Here is a 25164-nt window from a genome sequence, read left to right as displayed (position 1 = left end):
TGTATGTGACCCTGATTCTAAGAAGTGATTGTTGGAAAAGGGGAATTAAATGCAAGAACTGGAAACTGTACAAGACGGGCATGACTCCATATATGGAATTATTATTGATTATCTTGCAGGAGTCAGGTGTCTGCAGACAGTGAAGTGTGACTGTTCGGGGAGCCCATATGCATATGCCTTAGTGATTCATCAAATGCAGTTGGACTTCAAAAGAATACTGTGTCTCTGGTATTTAATTACCTTTGTCACATAACTAGACAAGCTGATATTTCAGCTGCAACAACACCAGCATTGCACTTTCCCCTGGTAATAGTTTGTTTGGGGACTCGTTCATCAAGTCATCAAGCTAAGGTGCAGGACAAGACGTGTGTTAATATTAGTAAGTTAGATAAGAAGGAGACATTAGAAAAACTAATTTGAGTTGTTCAGAATCTGTGGCTCTTGTGTTGCGTAGCAGGATGCTGTCAGGCTCGATGTGACTGTCAGCAAATGATAGGACACTGATGTAATTTGAAATAAAACAATTTGATTATGGAAACAAGTTCTCCAATTATGTACTTGGTATGGTACTTGGTCCATCAAATTCATCCAGAAATAGGGGCTGCCACCATGAAAGCAAAAAATACAATACATTTTTCCCTCTTGGTTTCTGATTTTTGCTGAGAGGAGAACACAGGACATGTGATTTACAGAGCAAATGTGTATGCTGTTGCAGACAAAAAAATGTATTGTACTTTCAGTTGGACTATAAAACAAGGCACCGGCTATGGCTACAGAACTGGTGCAACAATTAACCTACTATTGACACGGAACAGAATTCCATGCCAGTAATCTACAGGCTGACTTTATTGCCGGACCTCTTGTAGACCACTAACTGGACATTTTTGACTGTCACGTTGGGCATTTTAGTGCTGTTAAACAGAACATTTTTACTGCATTTTACTGTTTTAACCCAAACCATGATCTTTGCCTAATGCTAACCAAGTGGTTTTAATGCCTAAACCTAACCATTTCAACCCAAACCATTGGAAAGATTGACATATCACCTGCAAGCAAAAAAGTTCCACTATTTTGAAACAATTTGAATTTGATCATGTGATCTTGCGCAATCATTACCAAAGCATATGCATAATAATTCCATACCAACAATAAATGGACTATTGATATGAAGGAATCTGTACCAAAAGCCACTTCTATAAAACAAACTGTACCAAACAAATGGGGGAAGCAGGAGAAAAAGGTAGTGCCAAAGAAAAAGAACATAAGTGGAACAAAACTCACCCCGGAAATTCATACCCACCTAAAACACTACAAAGGCAGCACCTACTGCTAAACTAAATTAAACAGGCACACAACAATCTCAAGGCAGGAAAGAAAAAGCAATGTTCCTTCTACTGTCTTCATGTTGCGGAGGACAGCTAGATTTCAGTTTAGTCCATGAAAGATGGGTCTTGTAGGCAGAGCAGAGAGAGGTGTGCTTGAAGAAAACAATGCTTCTTATCCACTGACCACAGCTAATCACACTGTAGCACTGCACAGCCAAATGGACCCTTGAACCACAAAACTCAACTAAACTGGCCTTCGAGCAAGCTTTACACTGAACTGAACTACAACTGAAAATGTGTTACCATGCAGGCAACTGGTGCTTGCTTTTTGTACATTCTCACATAGATCAAACATATAGAAGCCCTGCCTATGCTTTGCTGCACTACCAGACCTATGATTCTATCTTTAGCTAACACAGACCAAACGTTTTCTGCTGATGCTGCTTGATCTGAAAAGCTCTCAACCGGAAAACCAGTGGGAGGCTTTTATTGTGAAGCAGCAACAGGAAATGAAGCCCTATTTGGCACAGATGTCAACTACCAACTGCTAATTCTGTTTTTGAAAAAAAGTAGTCTACACAGCAAGAAAAATTTTGACAAGGACATTTTGGTGCTTTTTGTCGTCAAACTGGTTCTGATTATTGCAAGGTATGAGCAGTAAAATGGTAAAACTGAACTGGTTAGATGAAGAGCTGCAGCCAACAGGCACTTTCAGCCCCTCAAACATGTCACCGGGCAAGCATCTCAGGTAAGCAACATCTTTTACTTTCTTTACTGGCATGTAACAGGTCTACGTTCAAGATTTCTATATAAGATATTTCCTTTTCCTGATTCCTGCTAGTCATGTAAGAAACCACAAAGTGGTTTAAGAGATCAGATTAAGAGATCTTATTTCTCCCATTTTAGCTTCTCTGCACTGGCTTCCTGTAAACCATGGTATCATGGTGATATATGGTGGTCATATCTTAAAGATCTCATAGTACCCTATTATCCTGCTAGGCCACTTGTGGTTACTTGTGGTTCCTAGAGTCTCCAAAAGTAGAACAGGAGGCAGAGCTGTCAACCATCAGGCCCCTCCCCTGTGGAACCATCCTCTAGTTTCGATCCAGAAGGCAGACACCCTCTCTATGTTTTAGAGTAGGCTTAAAACTTTTCTTTTTGATAAAGCTTATAGGTAGGGCCAGCCTTGGACCAGCCCCTAGTTATGCAGCTATAACTCTAGACTTCCCATGATGCACTGAGCTCCTCTCTCACCATCTGTACGCATTCATGTGCCATTAATGCATGTTACTAACTTGGCTTCTTCCCCAGAGTTCTGTGCTTTCTCATCTCACAGGTGACCTTCGGTTGTGGACTGTCTGCTGTCCCCTTAGTCCAGCTTGATGCCCACTGCTACTATGATTATTATTTCAATCAGGAGAGACAAGTGAATGAAGCAAAAAGAATTGTTTATTATACAGATGATATTGATGACTAAGTGTTGTCAAAAGTCTTTGGTGCTTAGACTATACAGGGAGATTTTGAATCGAGGGACATCAGTCATGAGCAGCAGCAAGATAAATCCCCCCATGGAGTCTAGACACTGGTGGTGGCGGCTGATGACTTCTGCTGAGACTGATAAGGCTGAAGAGGTTGATGAAGTGATGCAATGATTAATTTGAGAAGACTGGTAGGTGATAAGGAGGTGGTGGCGGTGGCACACAAAACAGCACCATGAAAGCACTAAGGCAGAGAGGGAGAACACATATTTAAATGACAGTATGATAAGCTGACAATGAAGGTGAGTCACTGTGCCATTGGTTAGATGTGACATGCTGATATATGAACAGCTGACCTCTTAACTGACAGGGGAATGACAGCAAGGAAATTATCAGTGAGCATGCATGAGGGATGGGAATGACACATGGTTTGAGAAAAAAAACTACAGACCTGAGCATGCAAAAGATAGTCCTCCTGACTGAACTTTCACTACACTCCATCAGTCATGTTTTCCCACTGTAACCACTATTATTATTAGTCATATTTCTATTATTGTCTTTGTTGTTATTGTTGCTGTCAAGGTAGATGGCTGTTAAGCTGTTAAGATGGCAAAGCTGTGGGTTTCATCTCAAAACACTGTACGCTGAAGTCGTCCAACATGTGAGTTTGCAGTGCTGATGTTGTGAGATGATTGAAAGCAGGAGCAGAAAGGAAATGACCACCTCCATCAACCACTGAAACCAAGTATCCAACCAACAAAATACCCCTATACAGTGACTTTAAGTCAATTGTGACTTCAAAGCCCCCAACTTCCTACGCTGTGGTTTAAGTGTTACTGTGTGTCTGTGTATATGTGTTAGTGTGTGAGTAACAGATTTTGATAGATATAAGCAACAGCATAGCAATTTTAAGAATATCAGTGTTCTAAATATGTGTAGATTATGTTTTTTTTTTTGTATCAAACACATACCGTTCCTTTTGGGGGGGACTAATCTGCAGGTTTTTTATGTTTTCTCTACATTTTTCTCCTCCTCACTATCTGCAAACAAACATTTGAAGGTAAGGGACTGCATTTACTTTAAGTTGCATTGAACAGTGTCCTCTGGCAAACAATATAGAGTAATATAATAAACTGAGACGAAAAACCTGCAGAAACATGCTTAAACTTTCAGAGCCGGGTAAATAGTGGCCTTTTTTTTTTTATCCTGGAAAGCAGTTCAGCATATTTTCCTGTTATCTTGGCAATAGTCTTGCTAATTAAAATAATACATCATTATTGATACATTAATGTTTATTCTGATAGTAAAAATGACAGAATATCATCTTTCATTCTGCTTTACATCAGACAGCCAATGAGAATCAATGGGGGCAAGTGAAGTCAAACTTGAATTAAAGCTCGCTATCAACAGCTTTTATGAGGACCATTTCTTTGGTTAGTGCCAATGTGCAGTGTCCAGAGTGACATCTGCAGATTATCCAGTTCTCAAATGTCATTTTTGCTCTTTAATGTTTTTTTAGTGTATTGTTGTATAGTCTTTGTGTAGTGTGTGCAAGCCTGACAGGGTAAATTTCCTTTCCGAATGACAAAAAAGAAAAATCTGACTTGACTTAAAGCAGCAATAATAAAGTTCTTTTTACCCACTTTATACCGGGGTGGCACCAAAATCTCAAAGATTGACATCTTTAAACCGCAGCAGACAAAACTGAAACTATTTATATCTCTAGGCACTGGTGGAAAATATGGGTTTCTTTGTAATTCAGATGAAACAAACCTTTAAGAAAAACAAGGTAGAACCACTGACTGTATGGGTAAACCAAAGAACAGCTTAAACTCTTACTTCACAACTTGCATTTTAGGCAAAATGAGGGTTTACTTTATATCAAATGAAATTCCATATTAAATCCATCGCATGCCAAGTTTTACTTGTGTTTGTAAAATTTGTGCACATTTTGCCTCAGAATATAAAGGAAACTATTTTCCCCTCCTGAATTTACACACATCATGTGAGTGACAACCTCTTCTGCTTACTTCATCACAGTCTGCACCACATGTCCATGAACCTCTTTGAAGTCTTCCGTTACAGGAGGTGCTTGTGATGCTGTAGGCAGATAAATCGGTATTCGTGCAAGTTCCTGTCTACAGTTTCCTCATGTCAGACTGCAGCTCAACTAGAAACATAAGGGCCAAAAGATTCCACACAACAAGGCAGCTCATAAAAATCAGTCATCTCAGAAAGACTCAAGGGCCATCTCGCCAGGTGTGCGAGTAACAGATTTGATCTATCATGGTTGACAACATTGTCACAAAGCCTCTCGGGATAGTTTTGATCGTCACAGCTCACATGGTATTCAACGGTAAGCAGTCTCCTTTTGGTTTCTGATGTCTTATACTGATATCTGAAAGGGTTTGTGGGTTTTCAGCCGTTAGAGGTTCATTTTTACTGCTTATTTTAGACTTTTAGAATGTTTGTTAGGCCGAAAATGTCTATCTGCTTTATAAACATATAATATTATGCTGCTAATGATACCTCAGTTTCCCCACTCGGATCAATTAAGACCTGAATGTCCTGAATTTCCTGAGTGTTAGTGTACCAAAGTTTTTCCCCATATAACCAGGTGTTGTGTCCTCAGTTTGACTTGTCTGCTGATGTTTTGTCACCACAAAGGGACATTATAATGTGGACAATGTGCTTAATAAATATCAAATACACTAATTTGCAGCCTGACATCTTTCTCATAGAACTACTGGATGCTTGCGTAAGAGCTTGGCCTTAAAAAAGCTTTGTAATCTTGTGAAATGTTATAAAATATCTCCAGTAAAGCTCACTGAGACATTGTGTGTGAAATACGGATTAATCAAATACATTTACCTTTTTCTAAATGTTTGAAACACCAACACCAGATGACAACACAGTTCACTTATGTCCTTAAATTCTTCCTTTTTAAGTAAAACTAATTCTGGTATATAATTTGAATGCTGTAAAGACAGACCTGACATGGTTAGTGTGATTGGTACTTTAGGTAACACAGCCTAAGTGACAGTTGTCATTAGAAACAGAACATATCCTAAATGTTTTAATCAGGGTCAGGAGTTTGTTTTGTATACTAACAAATATAGTGTAGCTGCCATGACGTATGTCCTTGCAAGGGAGAGTGAAAAAAAGTTTAGAATAAAGAGTTTAAGGTTTTCTGGCTGGATGGCAAAATATGTAAAAGAAATGTTGTAAAGCCTTAATTTCAGGCTTTTAGGGTGATTATTATGACTAAAAAATTGCCACAGAGCCTTCATAATACACAAAAATAACTTTGGAACCTCTTCACATTCTTTTAGCTTTCTTAATTTGCTAAGTGTCTGTACATCAAATAACTTACATTACATTACATACATTAAAATGTGTGATTTAAAGGTAGTTTAATTACACCAAATCACATGAATTCAACTTAACAGGAGTTTAACATGGGTTTTAATCTCCTTACTACTGAATTTACTTACTTCCTTATTTAGTTTCACGGTGTTCCTGAAAATGTGTATTTTTCAGTTATGGATAACAGATTGGGAAATACCAATACGTTTTAGCTTCAGCTAAAGCTAGTAGAGGCTAGCTCACCAGCCAGTTTTCACTTTCAACAACAGCATTCTTGCTTCAGCCGTCTAGTTTCTCTGTGGCAGAGAGTGCACTAAGTGTGATGAAGGGTTTTGGAGCTCAAAGATGAGCAAACCAGAGTCCAGCACTTTGACTGGGCAGAAATACAAATTCAGAAAGCATTGATTTCACTGCAAGAGAGCAGTTTTGTTGCTGCAGATTTTACATGCTGTTTTCTTACAGAATATACAACTCTATTGTAGAATAATGCATTTTGCCTTTGTAAAACAAAATAATCATTGCATCTTCTCACTCATACACATCTATTGTTGTGTCTCTACACAGGTCACAGCAAAGAGGTCACGGGAATCCTCGGCAACAACATCACCCTCGAATTCATATTAAACGCCACTATCACAAAAAACAGTCATATTGCAGTTTACAGATCAGGCCCACACAAGATTGCTGAGTGTCGACCAGACAGTTATTGCTCAGAAAGTCATGAGTATGATGTTTACCGTGGAAAAGTTTCTGTATTTTGCAATATTTCAAATCTAAAACGAAATCACAGTGATATTTACTGGGCCAGTTTGTTTATGGACATGAATCTCCCTAAAGAAAGTGATAAAGTAAAGCTGAGCGTTCGAGAGGACAACAGAAGCAGCACAGGTAAGATCAGACTCTAATTAATTATAGGCTAAACTTCCAGGAAATGACACCAATATAGATGTATTTTAAATGGAAACACTTTGTCAGTCTGTGGAGTGAGCAGAATAACAAAACTAGCCTTTTCATACCGTAAAGAAATCTTTTATTATATGGTTGGTAGATTTGTACACATTAAAAATGAAGTGAACTAAATTTAGCTGATTTATTCGGGTGTGTATTTTTTAAAACTATTTCAGATGAACAACTTTGTACTTATTCACTACAGTACCCTCACTTCCGATGCAAACAGAGAGTCCTTCACAACAGTACAGTTTGTCTCATTGGCCAAGTAAATATTCACCAGTCCTACTGTACAATAAATTACTAGACCACACCAAATATTTTTTTAAATGATAAGGTTGGCAATATTTTATAATTTATCTTATTGTCAACAAATCACATGAGAAATCCAAAAGACACAGTGAAGTCATCGCTCTAATAAGTGTCGTCTGTATAGCCAAAGCCCGATAGCTTATTCCTCTGTGCCATAGAGCTCCATTGTTGCCCAAAAACTACTGAAAACAGATCAATGTTGCACTGGGTGACATGTTCCTAAATTATGATAACATGGACACTAAAGATTGGTGATATAATCCTTTATCACCATGTATGTAATTTTAATATTGATATATATTATAATACAGTAAATGGACTTTACTTAAAGCATTTAAGCAGGACAAAGCGCTTTGCATTGCCCCTCATTCATACCCACTCACACACATTCACACACCCTCTGCAAGGACATTTGATATGTAGACAGGAGGAACTGGGGATCAAACCCCCGTCCCTGTGTTTAATGAATGACCCACTCTACATCCTGAGCCCCGAATAACGTTTCTGTTGAAAAACTGTTTATGTATAACATAGGTGGGAGTGTCTGTTTATTAATGCCTGACAAAGTAAGTTAGTAAGTAACTTTAACTTTAAAGTAACTTTATTTCTACAGTGCCTTACGAGTTACAAGATGCTTCACAAAACACAATACCAGAAAATATAGGTGCAATTTCAGCAGACATATTTCAACATACGTAGAGGAATAAATCAAAAATGAAAAAGGTGCCTTATTCATGCAAAAATGATATTAAAATAACAATATAGCCATAAAGTAGTCCTGCTCACTGATTTGCAACATTGACCACAAAGGTCTAATACAGCTAGAAATGTTAAGTATAAACTGTATGGCTAGATTTCCAGTAGAAACATTTTAATTGTCTCATGTATCTTCATATTGCCCGTCTCTAATGGGCATTACAGTCTATTTTGCGTTAATCCCACATAGACCGTTCTTCTGCTGTTACTCACCAGCTGACCTATTGTGTATTCATCCACACCTGAAAATAGTCCCCAACAAATGCACCGTTTACTCCTGTTTGAGCAACGTTTACTCTGTTATGTAAAATAACTGAGCCTATATCAATATATATTTTTGTGACTGTTTGAAAAGATTTACCTCTTCGTCTAAAAAAAGGAGTGAGAGTTGTTGGTTTTGGTCTTTACATGGGATTTGTTATAAGAAAAGTACAGAATAATGACAACCTCATCCTTTATGATTACTCATTTTTTACTCTAAGAGCTGCTAAGCCTTCTCTTTGTCTCACATTTTAGATGCTATTTGCTAAACAGTATATTAGTGACAGTGCTGGGGGAATGCTTATATGTATCCTGAGTGTCTGAAATGGTCAGTCAAGGGAGTGAAAGTGTCTTAACTTACTCTTTAGTTTTTAATATACAAATGTGTATATCGGTCTCTAATTGTACAGAATAAAAGTGCAGCCAAACAACACAAATCATTAAGGTCCTTTTGAACAGTTATCACCATGGCAAAGAAGGTACTGTATAGTAGTAAAATGTTGGTGAGAAAGTTATTATTTTGCTGCAGAAACAGGAGTCCTTAATTTCATATTTTCCTTTTAACTCCTACAGATTCTCCGATGCCGACTTACAGCACAATACCCGAGCATCGTGGAACTTCCAATTTGTTTGTCTTTTACATCGTCACTGTCCTTGTGGTTTTGTGTGTCGTGCTGTTGGCTGCAGTGCTTTCTTGGTTAATCTGGTGTCTCGTGAGAACCAAAGGTAAGGAAAAATTATGATTCAAAAATAATCTTCACCACTGTATTTGTTTTACTTTTGATAAGTGAAAGTCCACAGGGATATTATACTCTGGCTGTTGTCAGGCTATGGCCTCCTAAGTTTGACATAAACAGACTGTTGGTTGCTTGTAATGTAGCTGATATAGAAAATAAAGCTCATATTAATGTACTCAGTCTGCACAGAAGTATCAGCTGACCTCATAAAATCTAAAATATAATGCTAATCTTTGAGCTGACACACTAGAAAACTGGATATACGTTACTGGAACTCTTTTCCAACTCTTTTCTTTTTCTTTTTCATTTTCCAGTGTTAAATTACCTTTTAAGGGCTGCAGTCCATAGCATTTTCTAAAATGTTTCAAGTGAACAAAGTCAAGATGAGGAGAATAATTGTTATTCTGTGGAAAAAATGTGCAGTTGTGTGGTTAGACGCTCAAAAATGCAAACCAGATTGCAGTTTCACATCCTTTTGATACATGTGATGATTCACAGCTTCTGAAAAGAAGTGCTCCTTTCAATGCATGCAAATGTGAATGTGCCTACTATCACTGAGGGCTGGGTGGAAAAAAAAAAGCTTGCATTATTTGTTCACTATTACGAATGCACTTTCACTTCAGACATAAACCCCTCTGCTCTACTTTGAGTAGGAACATTGTCTCCGAAATATTTTGACAGCCCCTGTGACCTCAGAAACCACATTTGATCATTTCCCGTCAGTCTATATAAACGTAGGCTTTTGCTGACTGTGCGCTCCTGCATCTGTCATGATAACCGAGTCCATCCGTTGTCCACAGTTAACACCCAAACAGAGGAAATAACACAACTCAGCAAACCGACAGATGTTGGTGATAAACCGTACTCCTCTGCACCTCGTTTGGCCTATTTGCACTGCCAGCTCATACAAGGACATGTTTGTTTGCTTTTTTACCAGTGGTGCAGATGTGCATGAGGGCTAAAAGTAAAAGAAAATCAATGATTAAGTCAGACTTAATAAAATTGTGACAAAAATATAAAGTTGTACTTCAATTATATCTTATTTTGACCACTATTTGATAGAAAATAGGCTTGATATATATAATTTATCGAAAAATGTTTATTGTTCAGCATTTGTACCACTACAGCTGTTTATAATTCAAACTGAGCACTGATTAATGTACTAATATGCTTACTAGTGTTCACTTTCTTGCTGTTAGCTAGATAAGAACATAGATAGCACTCTCATGTCTGTGCATAAGAATGTAGCTGGAGTCAGGAGGTGATTAGCCTAGCTTAGCATAAAGAATGAAAACAGGGGGAAACAGCTAGCCTGGCTTTGTCCAAAGGTAACAAAATCAGCCAACCAGCAAATCTAAAACTGACTCATTAAAACATAGTAATCTTGTTTGATTAATCCATACACAAACATTAATGTCATGATAATTTGTTGTTTCACAAGGAGAAAAACCATAAATGTTGTTGGCAAACGACAACAGTGACTTCCCGTCACTGTTGTTACAGTTGACAGACAAACAGCTGAGATGTTGCACAGACATACTGAGTGGATTGAAAGAACAACAAACTAATATTTACATTTATGTTTGTGTACAAATTTAACAAATGAGATACGTGTTAATTAGTGATCTTTAGAGGTGCTGGTAGGTGGATTTTTAATTTTGAACAGAGCCAAGCTAGCTGTTGTTATGTTGAGCTAAGCTAATAATCTCCTGGCTTTAGCTCCATACTTAATACATCAGATCTATAAGTCGATCTGCTCATGTAACTCTCAGCAAGAAAGAGAAAACGATTATTTCTCCAAATGTTGAACTGAATTTCTTTAAGGAGACATAATTCTATTCTGGTATTTACCAACTCCCGAAGAAAATATCTGGCTCTCTAGCTGCTAAATACTATGTTCACAAACTAATCACTAACTTTGTCTGCCGTTTGGAGCTGAGCATCTAGTGTACAGTGGAGTTTATTAGAGCTCTCACTGTCAGCAGTAAGAGTGAATCAAACAGTAAAGTTGGGCCTGTAAAAACCAAAACAAAGAGCTGAAAGACACTAGTATAGCTTTGTAGAGCTGAGAGAAACTGTGCAGAGTTGGGTGATAATTCTGTGTGGGTTTGTCACAATGAGTGACCCCTTTCATATTAGACCCCTTTTTTATTAGACCTTGTCTTTTGAGCCATTATTCATAAAGAAATAGTGATTACTGAAAAATTGATGCAACGTTATGTGGTGTGTGTTAGCTCTCTCAGCATATTATTGTGAACACTGGTGGTTGCTGTTTAGTTCGTTTTGGTTTCTTTTTAGCTTAAGATCCACAAAAAAGTCCTTCAGTTTTAGCAATGCATACACTGTGCACATGACTTACAGTGAAAGTTAATGAACTGATTGACTCAATATTTCACCTGTGTTGCTTTCTATACAGACAAACAACAGCAACAACGACAGAGCTCTTATCCCACAGTACAGGTGAGAACTCATTTAAAGAGGTAAATGTCAAAGTCATCATTCAAAACGTCATGATAAATTCCTCAGCTTGACTTTAATTATCTTTGCAGGAAACAGTTCAGGCGTCCAATATTGTACCTGCACCCTCGGTGGTCTACAGCATCCTGGACTTTCCCAAAAGACCTCCAGCAGTTTTAGAGATGAATCCAAATGATACAGAATATGCTGCTGTCAGCTATCTACCAGAACAGAAACGAGTGTGATGTATGGCTGAATGTAAACTAGCTGGTCTTTCTTGGTCTGCAAGATGACTTATAACCTAAAAATATATTTCCGCTAAGTGTAATAAATGTTCCCTCCAAGCCTGTAAGTTCCTTGCAATAAATTATAAACAAAGGAGTGTGGAGAGGAAAGAAACATAATGACGTGATGTCAGCAACACTGGGGTCTGAAGTATATGGGCATCACTTGTTTTCTAGTGGTTGCGAGATTGTGATGTTGACAGCTGCTATGGCAAACCATATCCCAACACATAAAATGTTACAGTGACAAACCAACTTTTTGATTTGGTTCAGTTTTTGTTCGCTCTTCATCAGGGGTCATCTGTCCATTAAAACCTTACAGGATAAATCTGGTGATATTCTATATATTTTTTATTGTGAAAAACCAGCAATGAGTGGATCCTACTAAGAATTGTCCATGTATCCAAAGCCTAGTGTAGTTTATTTGTCTGTGCCATTGACCTCCATTGTTGTCATCAATGCGCCATTCTGGTGCACAGGGTGACATATTCCTTTAACTAAGTAAAAACAGTACAAACATCACAGTAAAATAAGTTATGAATGCTGACATTGCATAGAATTGTTTATTTTTATGAAGATGAACACAGTATTTTGAGTCAATCCCACTTCCACCATCCTGCTGTCGTAAATACTCATTAGAGCACCAAATGTGCAATAATCTGCCACTGAAAATGGTGATATTTTAGAAAGTAGCTAAGCTTTTTTTAATCTAATATCTACAAACTATAAATTGATTAGCCTTCTTTTAAGATTTATGTCTTTATTAAGACATAGCTAGAAGAAGAAATATTGAATAATGTCGGTCTTATCCCTTAATCCACAGAAAAGCTTAAGTTCCTTTAACATTGTCACCAAATGTATAACTACACTCCTGTAGAGAATGTAAAAAGATGGCAGATTACTGACAATACATTGTTTAATTGTTCAGTTTGATTTTCAAACATGTTCTTGAAAGCTCACTGACATTTATTCCCCAAAGTTCTGGCCACTTGCTTTAACTTTGTTCTCTGGATTAAATTTGGACTCCAATAATGCACTTTTCTGTAGTGACATATGACTTGGTAATTATTTCTGTTTTTGTCTTTTGGGGTTTTCTCCGAGGAAGTGAGGTATCTTTACCAACATCTTTTCTTTCGGTGTTTTTGTTTTTGTTGCTATCTATCACAGTTTCGATTGACATTTTCTCTATTATTATCTCAAAGCTGAGAACCATCAGTGAAATGAAACAGTCTTTGGAACAAGTTGATACTTTATTTATAGATAGAGATCTTCTCACAGCTCAACAGTACTGTATAGTCACAGGTCACCAGTGTGATTTTTCCATTTACTGCATGGTGACAGTTTGACTGATTCATACCGATTTTTCAAATAACAATGACTTCCTGACACTATCTCACTGCCATTATATATTACTTGGTCTCTGAAGTTCTCTTTTGGCAGGTGCTTATTGATGTTTTGATAGATTTATCAGACAAATTTAGTTCTCAATGTGTTATTCATGTATTATGTTGTGAAACTCACCAAACACATCTGTTCATCGGTGGCATGACAAACAGGTTGATTATTCAACTATGTCAGCTTTTACTCAGGAAGGAAAATAACCGAAAAAGGTCAATATATTACGTAAATGTGGTTTTTAAAATAGCTGGCCACAGTGGCACGCAATCAAACACAGACCGAAAGTTCTTCTCTGCTCTAAAAACTTGTTGTGAAAGAAATAAACCCTCATTCTGAAAACTACCAAGCAGTGTGGCAATGGGTGTCTTTTGTCCTGTCAGTCATTATGTCACATACCACTGACCTGTTTATTTTTGAATTGCACACATTATTTTAGGGATAAATGTCAAAATTGACTTAATTCTTTTATGCTAATAATGCCCTTTGTTCTTCAATGTTGGAACTTTGAGTGTCCTGCAACTAAGAGAAAATACTTGTTTGTTTTGACTGCAGTAGTGCATGTTTAAGGTAGAGTATAAAATGCAACGAAATGCATTGTGCATGCTTCACAGTGCGTATTAGTTGTAAAAAAAAAAAAGTTAAAGTTGCATGTCAGCTTGTTAAATCAAGGATAAAATGTCTCACAATTATAGTTGCTGATGTCCACTTTTGCTGTTGTCTGCATATGTGCCTGGGTCTCTGCTCCTCTTTTATTTCTCCATGTCATAGTTATTCAAATATTTCTCTGAAGAAGAGCAGCACTGCAGGCAAAAACAATAGTTAAACCTCAAAAATACTACTGTGGCACAGGTAATGCCAACCTGGGCTGGTCTCACTTCGGTTTATAAAATCATGCAGCACTGATCTCCATGCTTACAGGGTTCTCACCCAGAAGCTCACTTAGAACATCAGTGGGGCTGACTCAAGAACGTAAATCACCTATAACCCAAGCATTTTTTCCCCCCATGTAATCTACATGGTGTTGTCTTTCTGAGGTTGCATACAGGGTCCCAGATGCAGATGCTAGTTCACCATTTAATACAATGTAACCTAGATATGAACACTACAAAGCCTGAAGTACTTTCGATTTTGCCTAGAGCCCCCAAAAAAGCTGAAGTCAACCGCGTTGCAGTGTGGTTGACAGTAGCTTGAATGGGGTGCTTTGCTTTACTTTATTGGTTAAGGTTTCAGCCAGTGCTGCAAAACAGTTTCATTTTCAAGTAAAACTGGATAGACAACCCACATAAGGAAAAAAAGAGACATGCTATGAGTGGCCAGCCATTATCTCTCATTCAGGTAGAAGAGGGTAAATCCCTGAGGGTAAATTCCTTTAATCTCCTTCACTTCATTAATTATATGGTCGTGTATGTTAATGACAGATTTCTACATAGATAGATAGTCTTTCTTGTACCAGGAAGAAAATTTGTATTCAAACCCTAACTATGCACGTGTCTCACATGAATACACTGAATACTGTGCATATTGGTCATACTTTCATGCTCCTACATATATTCCAGAAATAGACCCATAATAAATGGCTCTGTTATTGAGGTCTGAGATATTGGATGTACTGTAGTGAGGCTGATAAATGCAATGAGTTTGCTGACATCTTCAGTAATAAAATTCACACTATTAGATCAGCCATTAAAAGTTCAATGTCATGCAAAAAAATAAATTCTCATCTACAATCGCAAAGGGTAGGATTTGATGCTATTGACTACAGAACTCTGGACAAACTGTGCATCACCTTAAGCTGTCCACCTGCTGTCTTGATTCTCAACCAAAAGCTTCTTTTTCAGAGGTTTGCAGACAGATTTGCTGCAGAGAGTCAAGTAATTTTCGCCTTGAAAACTGCCATAAAGGCTGTCATAAAGCCTCTCCTGAAAATAATTGTCTGAATACGAATTACATAACAAATTACAAATCAATATATCTTCCCTTTGTAAGCAAGATAATTGGAAACGGAATATACCATCAACTTTTTTTTAACCTCAAATTCATTCATTAACATAATCGAGAAAACAATTTAGTTATTTATGTAATTATGTATATGTTTGTATAATATCTAGGAGACAGGGTTTCCATACAACACTACTGGACGGACTGAACCACTGTGTTGGGCTCTTGGCTGCAGTACTACTGTGGTTCAAGTCCTATTTTCAGGACAGGAACTATTTTGTTTCAGTTATATTTCCAAGAAGACAAACACGAGGTTTTGAGTTCCCCATGGTTCAGTCCTTGGTCCTCTGTTTTTTAACAGTTACATGTAACAGCCAAATTACAGGCCAAATTATTGTTGATTGACATCAACTATCACAATGACACCCAGATTTACCTTCTCTGTCATCAAACGACTACAGTCCCAGAGATTCTCTCTGTAAGGGCATTAAACAAACATTACATAGCCTTGTGAAAACAATGCATATGAGACCTTGCTTACAAGTGACACATCACATTTGAGTTATTCCAAATTTAAAATTTTACTATGATTGTTTGCCTTTACAAACTTCCTCAGTGCTGTCAAAGGAAGAAACTGCTGCATGTGAACAAGCAGCAGTTGTCTTACCCAACAAAATAACGAGGATGCGACCCGATGTCACATTGATTCATAATCACTACAGACACACAAGATGTCTCCTACTTCACTGGAATGTTCATTCTCAGTCATGTACACTCAAGATTTCAAGTGTTTTCATTATTCTTGTGTAAGTGGCATACTGGACCAGGATTGGCTTCCAACCCAGATTTAAGGCCAGCACAGAGAAACTTTCTTCCTTCAGCAGATGAATGTGAAAACAGCCTTCTAGTGTAAAACTCTGCACATACATCATTCTGCACAGTGAAGCTCAAACATCTAAATGAAGTAAAAAGAAAACACATTTTTGAGTGGAGGAGTACTTTAACTCCTGTGACACCTGAAATATTTCATGGGTCTGCTCAGTTTTTGTAGGAGCAGAGGCCTTAACTGATAAGAAACCAAATAAAGTGAGAGGAACCCTTGAGAGTTGCTGCACAGCTCTTGCCTCCCACTTCTTTGAGGTGAAAATTTGTTTTATTTGCTGGTGTGCATTGACTGTTGCACTGTCACAAGCACTAATGTGGCTGCACTTTGCACATCATAACACCCACCTCTACTGTACCGAGGTTTCTCATAAACAAACCAGACCTCGCTTTTCCAAAACTGTGCTGCATCTTGCATCTATGAATGCAAACAATGACAGGCTGTTTACATGACAACAATATGCAGGTTCTTATTAATGGTTTAATATCTCTGTGTATGTCTTAATTTTAGTGTGTTTTCAACCAGAATTAATTGTAGTACGTTGATTTCTCCTGAAGTTATTATTACATTATTATATCAAATTTATTACAATAACAGAAAGGTTGAAATGTATGTAACTAACTTGCAATGATTACAGACACAGTTTGTGACATTTTGTCTTGTTGTTAGTCATTTCCTTTCTGTCCTGTAACAGCTCCACTTTCAAGCATCACATGACCACACTCACCACACCACTAGCCACATTTTCCTGCTAGGTTGTGTTCTATTTTGTCTTGTAACCTGTACTTTAAAATGAATCAATGTCTACTTGTGACTCTTATTGTGACTCCTCATCACAGGTTATGGCCTTAGTTGTGAGTAGTTCAACAAAACGGTAACTTTTGCTTTAGAATTTTTAGTGGCCTGAGGAGGTATTTTGCCAAAAAAAGAAAACAATAAAGAAAAAAAACGCTGATTTGTCTGATGAAAGTTAAATATTTTTTTCTCTGTCATACATTTGATCATATTGTCATCAATGTAATCATATTGTGGCCTCTTAGATTTATCTATGGAGCCCATGGTGGGATCCCAGCCTTCTTGTTTCTGCCTGCTCTGTTATAACCCACTCAGTGCCTTTTTTTCTGCTGCTTTGCCCCTTCGGACTTGATTTCCTGTTCTGACTTCCTGCCTGTTGTCAAACTTGCTTTGAATTATTACACAACTTTGCTTTAACCTTTAACTGTGTTGTCTGTTTGAGTCCCCAACCTCTTTCAGTGAGCCATTACACGTCCATCTCTCTCTACTTGATAAATAATAACTACATTTGTTTATAGCTGACAATTTGTGTGGAGAGTCTTTGTCTAATATCACATAAAGATTTTTCATTATCATTATTATTATTATTATTACTATTATTGATAACTTATTTTGCAAAAGGTAGATTGTTGCATGCCCATTAGCTGCCAACTGCTAATATATCAATAGTAAATTATTATACTGAAACAAACCATGTTTCCTCAAAACATTTTGTGTTCTGTAAATAACACTTGTTTACGTGTAACCTGAACAATCACAGACCGCAGCACTGCCAACCCAGAGCTCCTGTTTTCCACTTGACATCAGCAGAAAAAGCAACTAACTCTGCTCTGAATCTAATAATGGGAAGGTTTCAGAAGTTAGCAGGGGAAATATGCATTATTTGTGGTTTTGCACCTTTAGAGAGAGCTCACATGGACACTTATGAATGTATGAGCAACTGATCTTTGTGATAACATCCTGGATCTGTAGAGTCAAAAAGAGATAGAGATTTGTGAAGAGATAGTTCACAAATGCCAAGTCCTTGAATCTGATGCCTGAATTTCTGGCTTCTGGACAAGTGGCAATACATTTCAGCAACAAAGTTTAAAAAACCTTGTACCTCTCAAAAAATTAAAAAGTAATAATACCCCCCCCAAAAAAAGGAAATTAAAGGCAAAATACCCTGTTTTATTATCCCAGCGTGCAGCACGATGATATAACCTCTTCACTAGATGCTTCTGTGGGATCTCTGCTCTGATAAGTAAGATAAGATAAGATAAGATATACTTTAACTCCATGTTAAAGGAGTTAAAGTATATCTCTTTTAACATGGAGTTAAAGGAGATATACGGGAAATTTGTTCTGGACTCCATCCTGCAGTTCCGCAGAAGATAAAATCATACATACAAAACAGTAAAAGAAAAAACGTCAACATCTTAACAGCAAATGGCTTCCATACACATACACCGTTTGCAATAGTTTGCCTGTACACATACACACCTCCAGAAAATGGCAACATATTGCACAACCCTCATGGCCAACATCTACTTTGCATGTTAGTGTTGAGCTTAATGGTCATAGGCAGGAATGAATGTTTTTAACGGTTCAGCCTGCTCTTGGGAACCCTGAATCTTCTACCAGAGGGTAAGAGCTGCAGCTCTGGGTGGATGTGGTGGGTATGTGTCTGTCTGATAATAGACTGCTCATGAATTGTTTGGAGGAATAAGTGTTTTTTAACCCCCCTAATTTACATAGCAGACTGTACCAGATGAGCGATCTGTGATTTCAAATACCATCAAGTTACTGTACCAGGCTGTAATACCATATCTTATAATACTCTCTAATATTGCATGGTAAAAAAAAACTTCTCCTCAACTCCATAGAACCTAAGTCTAAATAAAAAATACATCTGTTGTTGAAATCTACAGCAGAGACTTTCAACATGGACCCTCCAGCTGAGTGAGGTTACTCCTCTCTGTGACAATTGCTTTATGTGGCTCAAATTATTCTGTTAATTCTTTGATGAACAAAAGAAGCCAATAAACATCATACACTAGTAAATGCTGAAATGATACCATTGTATTTCTAATAATGCTGACTGTGTTTAAGAGGAAACAGTGTTAGTTCCCTAAAACAAATGTGGGAAGATAGTAAAAAAGTGAATGTTGCAATTTTGCCTCAAGACATTTTTTCTTTGAAACCATGATTTTGGTTTTGTCAAAAATCATGTTTAAAAAAAAAAATCCCCAAACTTGCAACATTTTTTGCAACACTTTCACTTTTTTGACTATCTTCCCACATTTGTTTTAGGGAACTAACACTGTTTCCTCTTAAACACAGTCAGCAAAAATTACATTTGATAAGATTTTGTCCCAGGGTCCCCCATCTGATAAGATTTTTGCTTTTAGATTTTTTATTACAGAAAGTGTATGAAACCCATGACTAAAATAGTCATATATTCTGTCATTGTGTTACTTATGGATTGAATTATACTGAAAATGAATTACTCCATTCCACATTATGAATTATTTTTTTCTGGTGACCCTCTGGAACCCCCTCAAGGACACCTGTTGGTCCCCGGACCCCACTTTGAGAACCACTGCTTAATTTGAATGTGTTTTCAACCAGAATTAATTGTAATACGTTGATTTCTCCTGAGGTTATTATTACATTATTATATCAAATTTATTACAATAACAGAAAGGTTGAAATGTAACTACACCATTTCTCCAACTTTCCTGATGCAGAACAAAAGCATTTTTTTGTGAATCCGAAAGTCATGTGAGGTTCAAGACAGCAGCCCAAAACCATAAATATCCTCCTGTATGTGCATCTTTTTGAAATGTTGTGATTTGGTCTCATTTCTGAAATGAAATGGTCGTAAGACGCTTCCTCTTAAACTGTATGTGACACTGCCCTCTGGTGACAGAGAGCCGCAGCACTGATCTGAATTTGGTTGAAGTTATTGCTGCAAACTCATGAGAATAAATTTGTTTTTAGAGGTGAAACACTGGTAGGATGATATAAATACGAATATTTATTTGTAAAGAATTTGAAATTTGTAGAAATATATGGACAGATAGTATGAGGAGATGTGAATTCTGTATTTCAGAGTGTGTTCAACAATGTTCATTATTTTAGAAATATAAATAAACAGACATACAGTATGACATGTTTTTCTAAGCCCCTGATTTACAATCCAATATTATATTGATCTTGCTGATTATGAGTCATTTCTTTAGAAACATTAAATGTGAATAATTGTAACTCAGATACTCCCAAATAAAACAAACCCACAGAAACATCTTTCCTGCCATCTGTTGGACAATTGTGTTAAAACATGTAACATGGAGTGAATCATTTACCACTAGGGAGAAACAAGAACATTTTCATTTTTAATTTATTAAATTTTGGGGGGTAATTTGGGTGAAGTGAACCTTTAAATTAATTTGAGAGGGAAAAGCTCACCTCCACGATGAACTGTGAAGTCCCAAAAGACAATAATATAACGCCCCAAATATATAGGCCTATACTATATATATAGGGTATAGGCTATACCTAATAAAAAGCCTATACCAAATACCTTTATATCTGGAAATGTCTCATTTTACACATCTAATACTGATGAAACACAACTCTAGATCTTCTTCAATCCAACTGATCTGAAAACTTCCTGGAATTAAATACTGACAAAGACAAAGTAATAATCATTGGCCCAGATCATGTTGTCAGAGCTGTATGACATCATTTGACCTTCATGGATACTAAAAAAGTTATTCAAAATGTTCTTACTTAGACCAGGAAAATACTCTTTTTATATTTGCGATTCAGTCATCTTTAAATTATCTTCAGTTTAATGCAGCAGCCAACAACACTAAATGTTCGACCTAAATCATTCTTGTTCTAGCCTCATTAACTGGCTCCCAATATGCTTTACAATCTTTTTAAAGACAAATCCTCATCACATACCATTGATGTGAAGCCTTACTACGCTTAAAGGTGTCCTCATTTTTCTGACAAGGACTTCTCGCTGACCCCACAACCAAACTACTGCTAAAAGAGACACAAGGTGACAAAAGTGCACTGGCATATAATGGAAAAGTAAGGCACACCAAGGGTTGTAGTGAGGTGCTGATCACTGGAAGTAGACTTGAGAGCAGAAAAAAGTGTCAAACACTCTGGCTCCATATTTATTTATATATTTATTATTTATTTATTTATTCATGCATATTGAGCTAGACTGTGCTGCACTTTTTTCCAACTCAAAAGTGCACTGACAGCTACAGTATGTCCTTTAACTCTGGAATATATAACTTGACTGAGTCAAAAGGGCTGAAGCTGGAGATATTTCATTTATTTATGTATTTTATTTAATTAAATTTGTCTTATTATTTCACCTCATTCATTCTACTTTCTCTCTTATTTCATTTTACTGTCTGTATAACAGTTTCTTTCACCTACAGTATTAGCTTTTAGCTGTAATACAGTATCTTCTTGTGTTTTATTGATTATGAAATACTACTTCATGAAATGGAAAGGTATGGTATTAGAGGGGTGGGAATGGGTTGGTTATATTGAAAGTTATATGGGAAACAGACAACAATTTGTGCAGATTGGTGACAACAAATCAACATCCTTGGACATTACTTGTGGAGTCCCACAGGGGTCAGTATTAGGCCCTAAATCGTTTGTTCTGTATATTACTAACACATATACAGTGCTGCTTGAAAGTTTGTGAACCCTTTAGAATTTGCTCTATTTCTGCATTAATATGATCTAACGTGATCATATTTCCATGTAAGTCCTAAAACTAGATAAAGAGACATCAATTAAACAAATGAGACAAAAATCTTACACTCCAATGTTACATATGTGTGTATGGCAAAAGTATGTGAACCTCTAGGATTATCAGTTCATTTGAAGGGATAGAGTCAGGTTTTTCAATCAATGGGATGACAATCAAGTGTGAGTCTGAGAGTCCCTAACTTTTTTAAAGAAGAGAAATCTGGGTCTTCACTATCAAAGTCTGAGCTTCACAACACAGGTTTGTGGAAGTGTGTCATGGCTCTAACAAAGGAGATTTCTGAGGACCTTAGAAGAAGAGTTACTGATGCTCACTAGGCTGGAAAGGGTTACAACACCATTTCCTTATACCATCTGTGAAACATGTTGGTGGCATTATCACGGTTTGGGCCTGCTTTGCTGCCTGTGGACTAGGACGGCTTGCAATCATTGATGGAGCTATGAGTTCCAAGTTGTACCAGTATCAGAACTGAAGCTCAACAGAGTGTGGGTCATGCAGTAGTACAATGACCCTAAACAAACAGGTTGCTCTACCAAAGAATGGTTAGAGAAAAAGAAAGTTAATGTTTTGGGATGGCCGAGTCAAAGTCCTGACCTTAATACTATTGAAATGCTGTGGAACGACCTGAAGCGGGTAGTTCATACAAAGAAGTCAACCAAAATCCTGGAGTTGAGACTGTTCTGTAAGGAGGAATGGGGCTAAAATTCCTCCAAGCCGATGTGCAGGGCTGATAAACAGTTACTAGAATTATTTGGTTGAAGTTATTGCTGCAAATGTTAGTAACACCAGTTACTGAAAGCAAGGGTTCACATACTTTTGCCTCACACAAAATGTAAGATTGGATAAGTTTAATGTTTTTTTTCTCATTTGTTTAATTGGATTCCCTATCATCTGGTTTTAGGTCATATTTATGCAGAAATAGAGGAAATTCTAAAGGCTTCACAAACTTTCAAGCAGCCCTGTAAGTAGTGATATTCATTTTATTGGTGGATGACACAAATATTTTTTGTTCAAGGGAGAATTTACAGCAGCTTTTGGAGTTGATCACAGCAGAAATGAAAAAGCTAGAAATGTGGTTTGACAGATAGAAATTAACATTAAATCTGAACAAAACAAAACTTATGGTATCCAGAAATCGTAAAATAGACACACAACTACAAGTAATGATAAACAATATCAACATTGAAAGAGTATATGAAAATAGATTTCTGGGTATGATACTTGACCACAAAATCTGCTGGAAACCTCATATAAGATAAATGAGAACACAGTTGAAAAGAACTGTTGGAGTTCTGGGAAAGGCAAGACACATTCTGGATCATAAAGCATTGTACATTCTGTATTGCCATATTTAAATTACTGTGTGAAGATATGGGGAAACACCTACAAAAGTACCCTACATCCTACATTTTTCTCAAATTACAGCAGAGGCGAGAAATAGGCAATGCAGTAACAGAATCTTGATCCATATTTGATCAGTACCGCTTAGTTTGACAGTTTGATCCTCCCCCCCAACTTTATTGAGTAAACAACATACACATTTGTTTTGGTCTGAGATGATGTTGGTACTTTAGTGCGTCATCTAGTGGCTGAATGTCATGTATTGCAACTTTAAGGAAAGCAGAAGTATAAATCAATTAAAAAGGAGGTATACAAAATCATTTTTGAGAGGTACAGGGATGAGGAGGAGGCGTTGCTTCTCTCATGACTGTGACACTTGTGGTAGATGTTGTTATTGTTGTTGTTGATCACCAGATAAATGTATTCGGATGTGTGATAAACATCAAGTATATAATGTAGGTTTATGAATTGGGCGTTAGAGAGGGGGCAGGAAATTATACATATAACCTTCCTCCTGTTTGTTTACTGAGAGTTTGTTGCTTATGTTAAATTCCATTGGTTTTTATTGGGGTTTTTTTGTTTTTGGTTTACTTTGTGCCAACATTAACAAGTTATCTCCTGTGAGACGATTTTGATTTTGTATGCAAAGAAAATATTGAAACAGTTGTAGAAGAACATGAATGTAACATTCATGCTAGTTCCTCTGAATGCAGTAGGGAGGAGTAAAATTATAAGGAGGGTCAGCAGAGGACAGCCTTTCGTTTTTGTAGAGCCTTCAGTCTCCACAAGGAAACAACCAGAAGCAAAAGCTACTTCTGAACAAGTCTCAACTGAAAGGAAAAACAAAGGACTCAATCCAAAAGAGATGATTATTTTTCTGGACAAATTGGCCTCCACCCAAACACCAGAAGTGAACTTTACCTTTGGAGGTCCATCCACCCAGCAGAAGATAAAGAAACAAAAGGAGCCTTTTGTTTCAGTGAAGCGTTCAGCCTCCAAAAAAGAGGAAGCAAAGGCTGCACCTCCATCCACCCAGAAGAGGATAATGAAACAGAAGGCACCTTTTCTTTCAGTGGAGTGTTCAGCCTCCAAAAAAGAGGAAGCAAAGATTGCTTCTCCATCCACCCACAGGAGGATAACAAAACAGAAGGTGTCTGTTCTTTCAGTGGAGCGGTCAGCCTCCAAAAAGAGGAAGCAAAGGTTGCTTCTCCATCCACCCAGAGGAGGATAAAGAAACAAAAGGAACCTGTTCTTTCAGTGGAGCATTCAGCCTCCAAAAAAGAGGAAGCAAAGGTTGCTTCTCCATCCACCCAGAGGAGGATAACAAAACAGAAGTTGCCTGTTGTTCCAGGAGAGTGTTCAGCCTCCAAAGAACTAGAAGCAAAGGCTGCCTCTCAACAACCCACCAACCAGAGAGATGAGGAAAGGGCCCAAACAGAGGGAACATAAAGAGAAGCTCCTTCTGAAGAATCCCTGCCTTGTGGAGCGGAGAGGAACAAGCAGATTAAAACATCAAAAGTGATCAGCTGTGTGAAGACTGTCTTGGACAAATTGACTCCGAAAACTTTTCAAGACCTCATGAAACAGCTGCAAGATGTGACAGTAGACACAGATGAAAGGTTGAACTCATTTTTGAGAAAGGCATGTTGAGACCAGACTCACCTATGGCGTATGCCAACATGTGTCACTGTCACACAAAAGTAAGTCATGTGTCTGTTAGTGTACAATGATGTATACACACTGAAAATAGAAATGATATTTAACACCAGCTAACATAAAGGAAATAATGTTAGAGACAAACAATCAACTGTGCATTAAGACAAAAAGACAAAAAAGGAGAAAAACATAAAACTCAGTCTGAGTTGATGTAGATGATACTTGTCAAACAATGTGTGCTCTGAGCACTGAAAAAAAAAAAAAATAAGACCACATTTTTGCACTTTCTGGCCTTTATTTGCAGCAATTATGATTTCATTTAGTGTCAAAGGATTTCCTTCACAGCAGTGACGACATGAGAAAATTTAAGGCCGACTGGAAGGTGGAGTACGCTAAAGGAGAGGAGGCTGACTCTAACAGTCTGTAAAGTTAAACTCCATCCG

At 37.3% G+C, this 25164-nt stretch overlaps 1 protein-coding gene across 2 annotated transcripts; it reads left to right on the top strand.

Moving 5' to 3' along the window:
• The first annotated feature begins 4893 nt into the window (after positions 1-4893).
• LOC122989684 lies at positions 4894-13664 on the top strand. 2 transcript variants are annotated; one of them, XM_044362719.1, is made up of 6 exons: positions 4894-5159; positions 6734-7057; positions 9020-9172; positions 10694-10700; positions 11600-11643; positions 11733-13664. In XM_044362719.1, exons 1-6 carry the CDS (start codon positions 5090-5092, stop codon positions 11834-11836), a joined length of 702 nt encoding a protein of 233 aa, XP_044218654.1. In that variant the 5' UTR covers positions 4894-5089; the 3' UTR covers positions 11837-13664. The 2 variants fall into 2 exon arrangements, with proteins under 2 accessions (XP_044218654.1, XP_044218653.1); XM_044362718.1 differs by lacking the exon at positions 10694-10700 and having other exon boundaries at positions 4896-5159.
• The last annotated feature ends 11500 nt before the right edge of the window (positions 13665-25164 follow it).

This window comes from Thunnus albacares, chromosome 9 (assembly GCF_914725855.1).
Source record: "Thunnus albacares chromosome 9, fThuAlb1.1, whole genome shotgun sequence".
In the NCBI taxonomy this organism is placed as follows: Eukaryota; Metazoa; Chordata; class Actinopteri; order Scombriformes; family Scombridae; genus Thunnus; species Thunnus albacares.
Note: the sequence above shows the minus strand (reverse complement) of the source record. Positions and strands in the feature narration are given on the sequence as shown.

What these genes read in the sequence shown, in the direction of transcription:
- LOC122989684 (XM_044362718.1), top strand. Translation starts at nt 5,090, where the DNA reads ATGGTTGACAACATTGTCACAAAGCCTCTCGGGATAGTTTTGATCGTC. An exon ending in GTGTCTCGTGAGAACCAAAG is followed by an intron (nt 9,173 to 11,599) that starts GTAAGGAAAAAT and finishes CTTTCTATACAG; the next exon opens with ACAAACAACAGCAACAACGA. An exon ending in GCTCTTATCCCACAGTACAG is followed by an intron (nt 11,644 to 11,732) that starts GTGAGAACTCAT and finishes TTATCTTTGCAG; the next exon opens with GAAACAGTTCAGGCGTCCAA.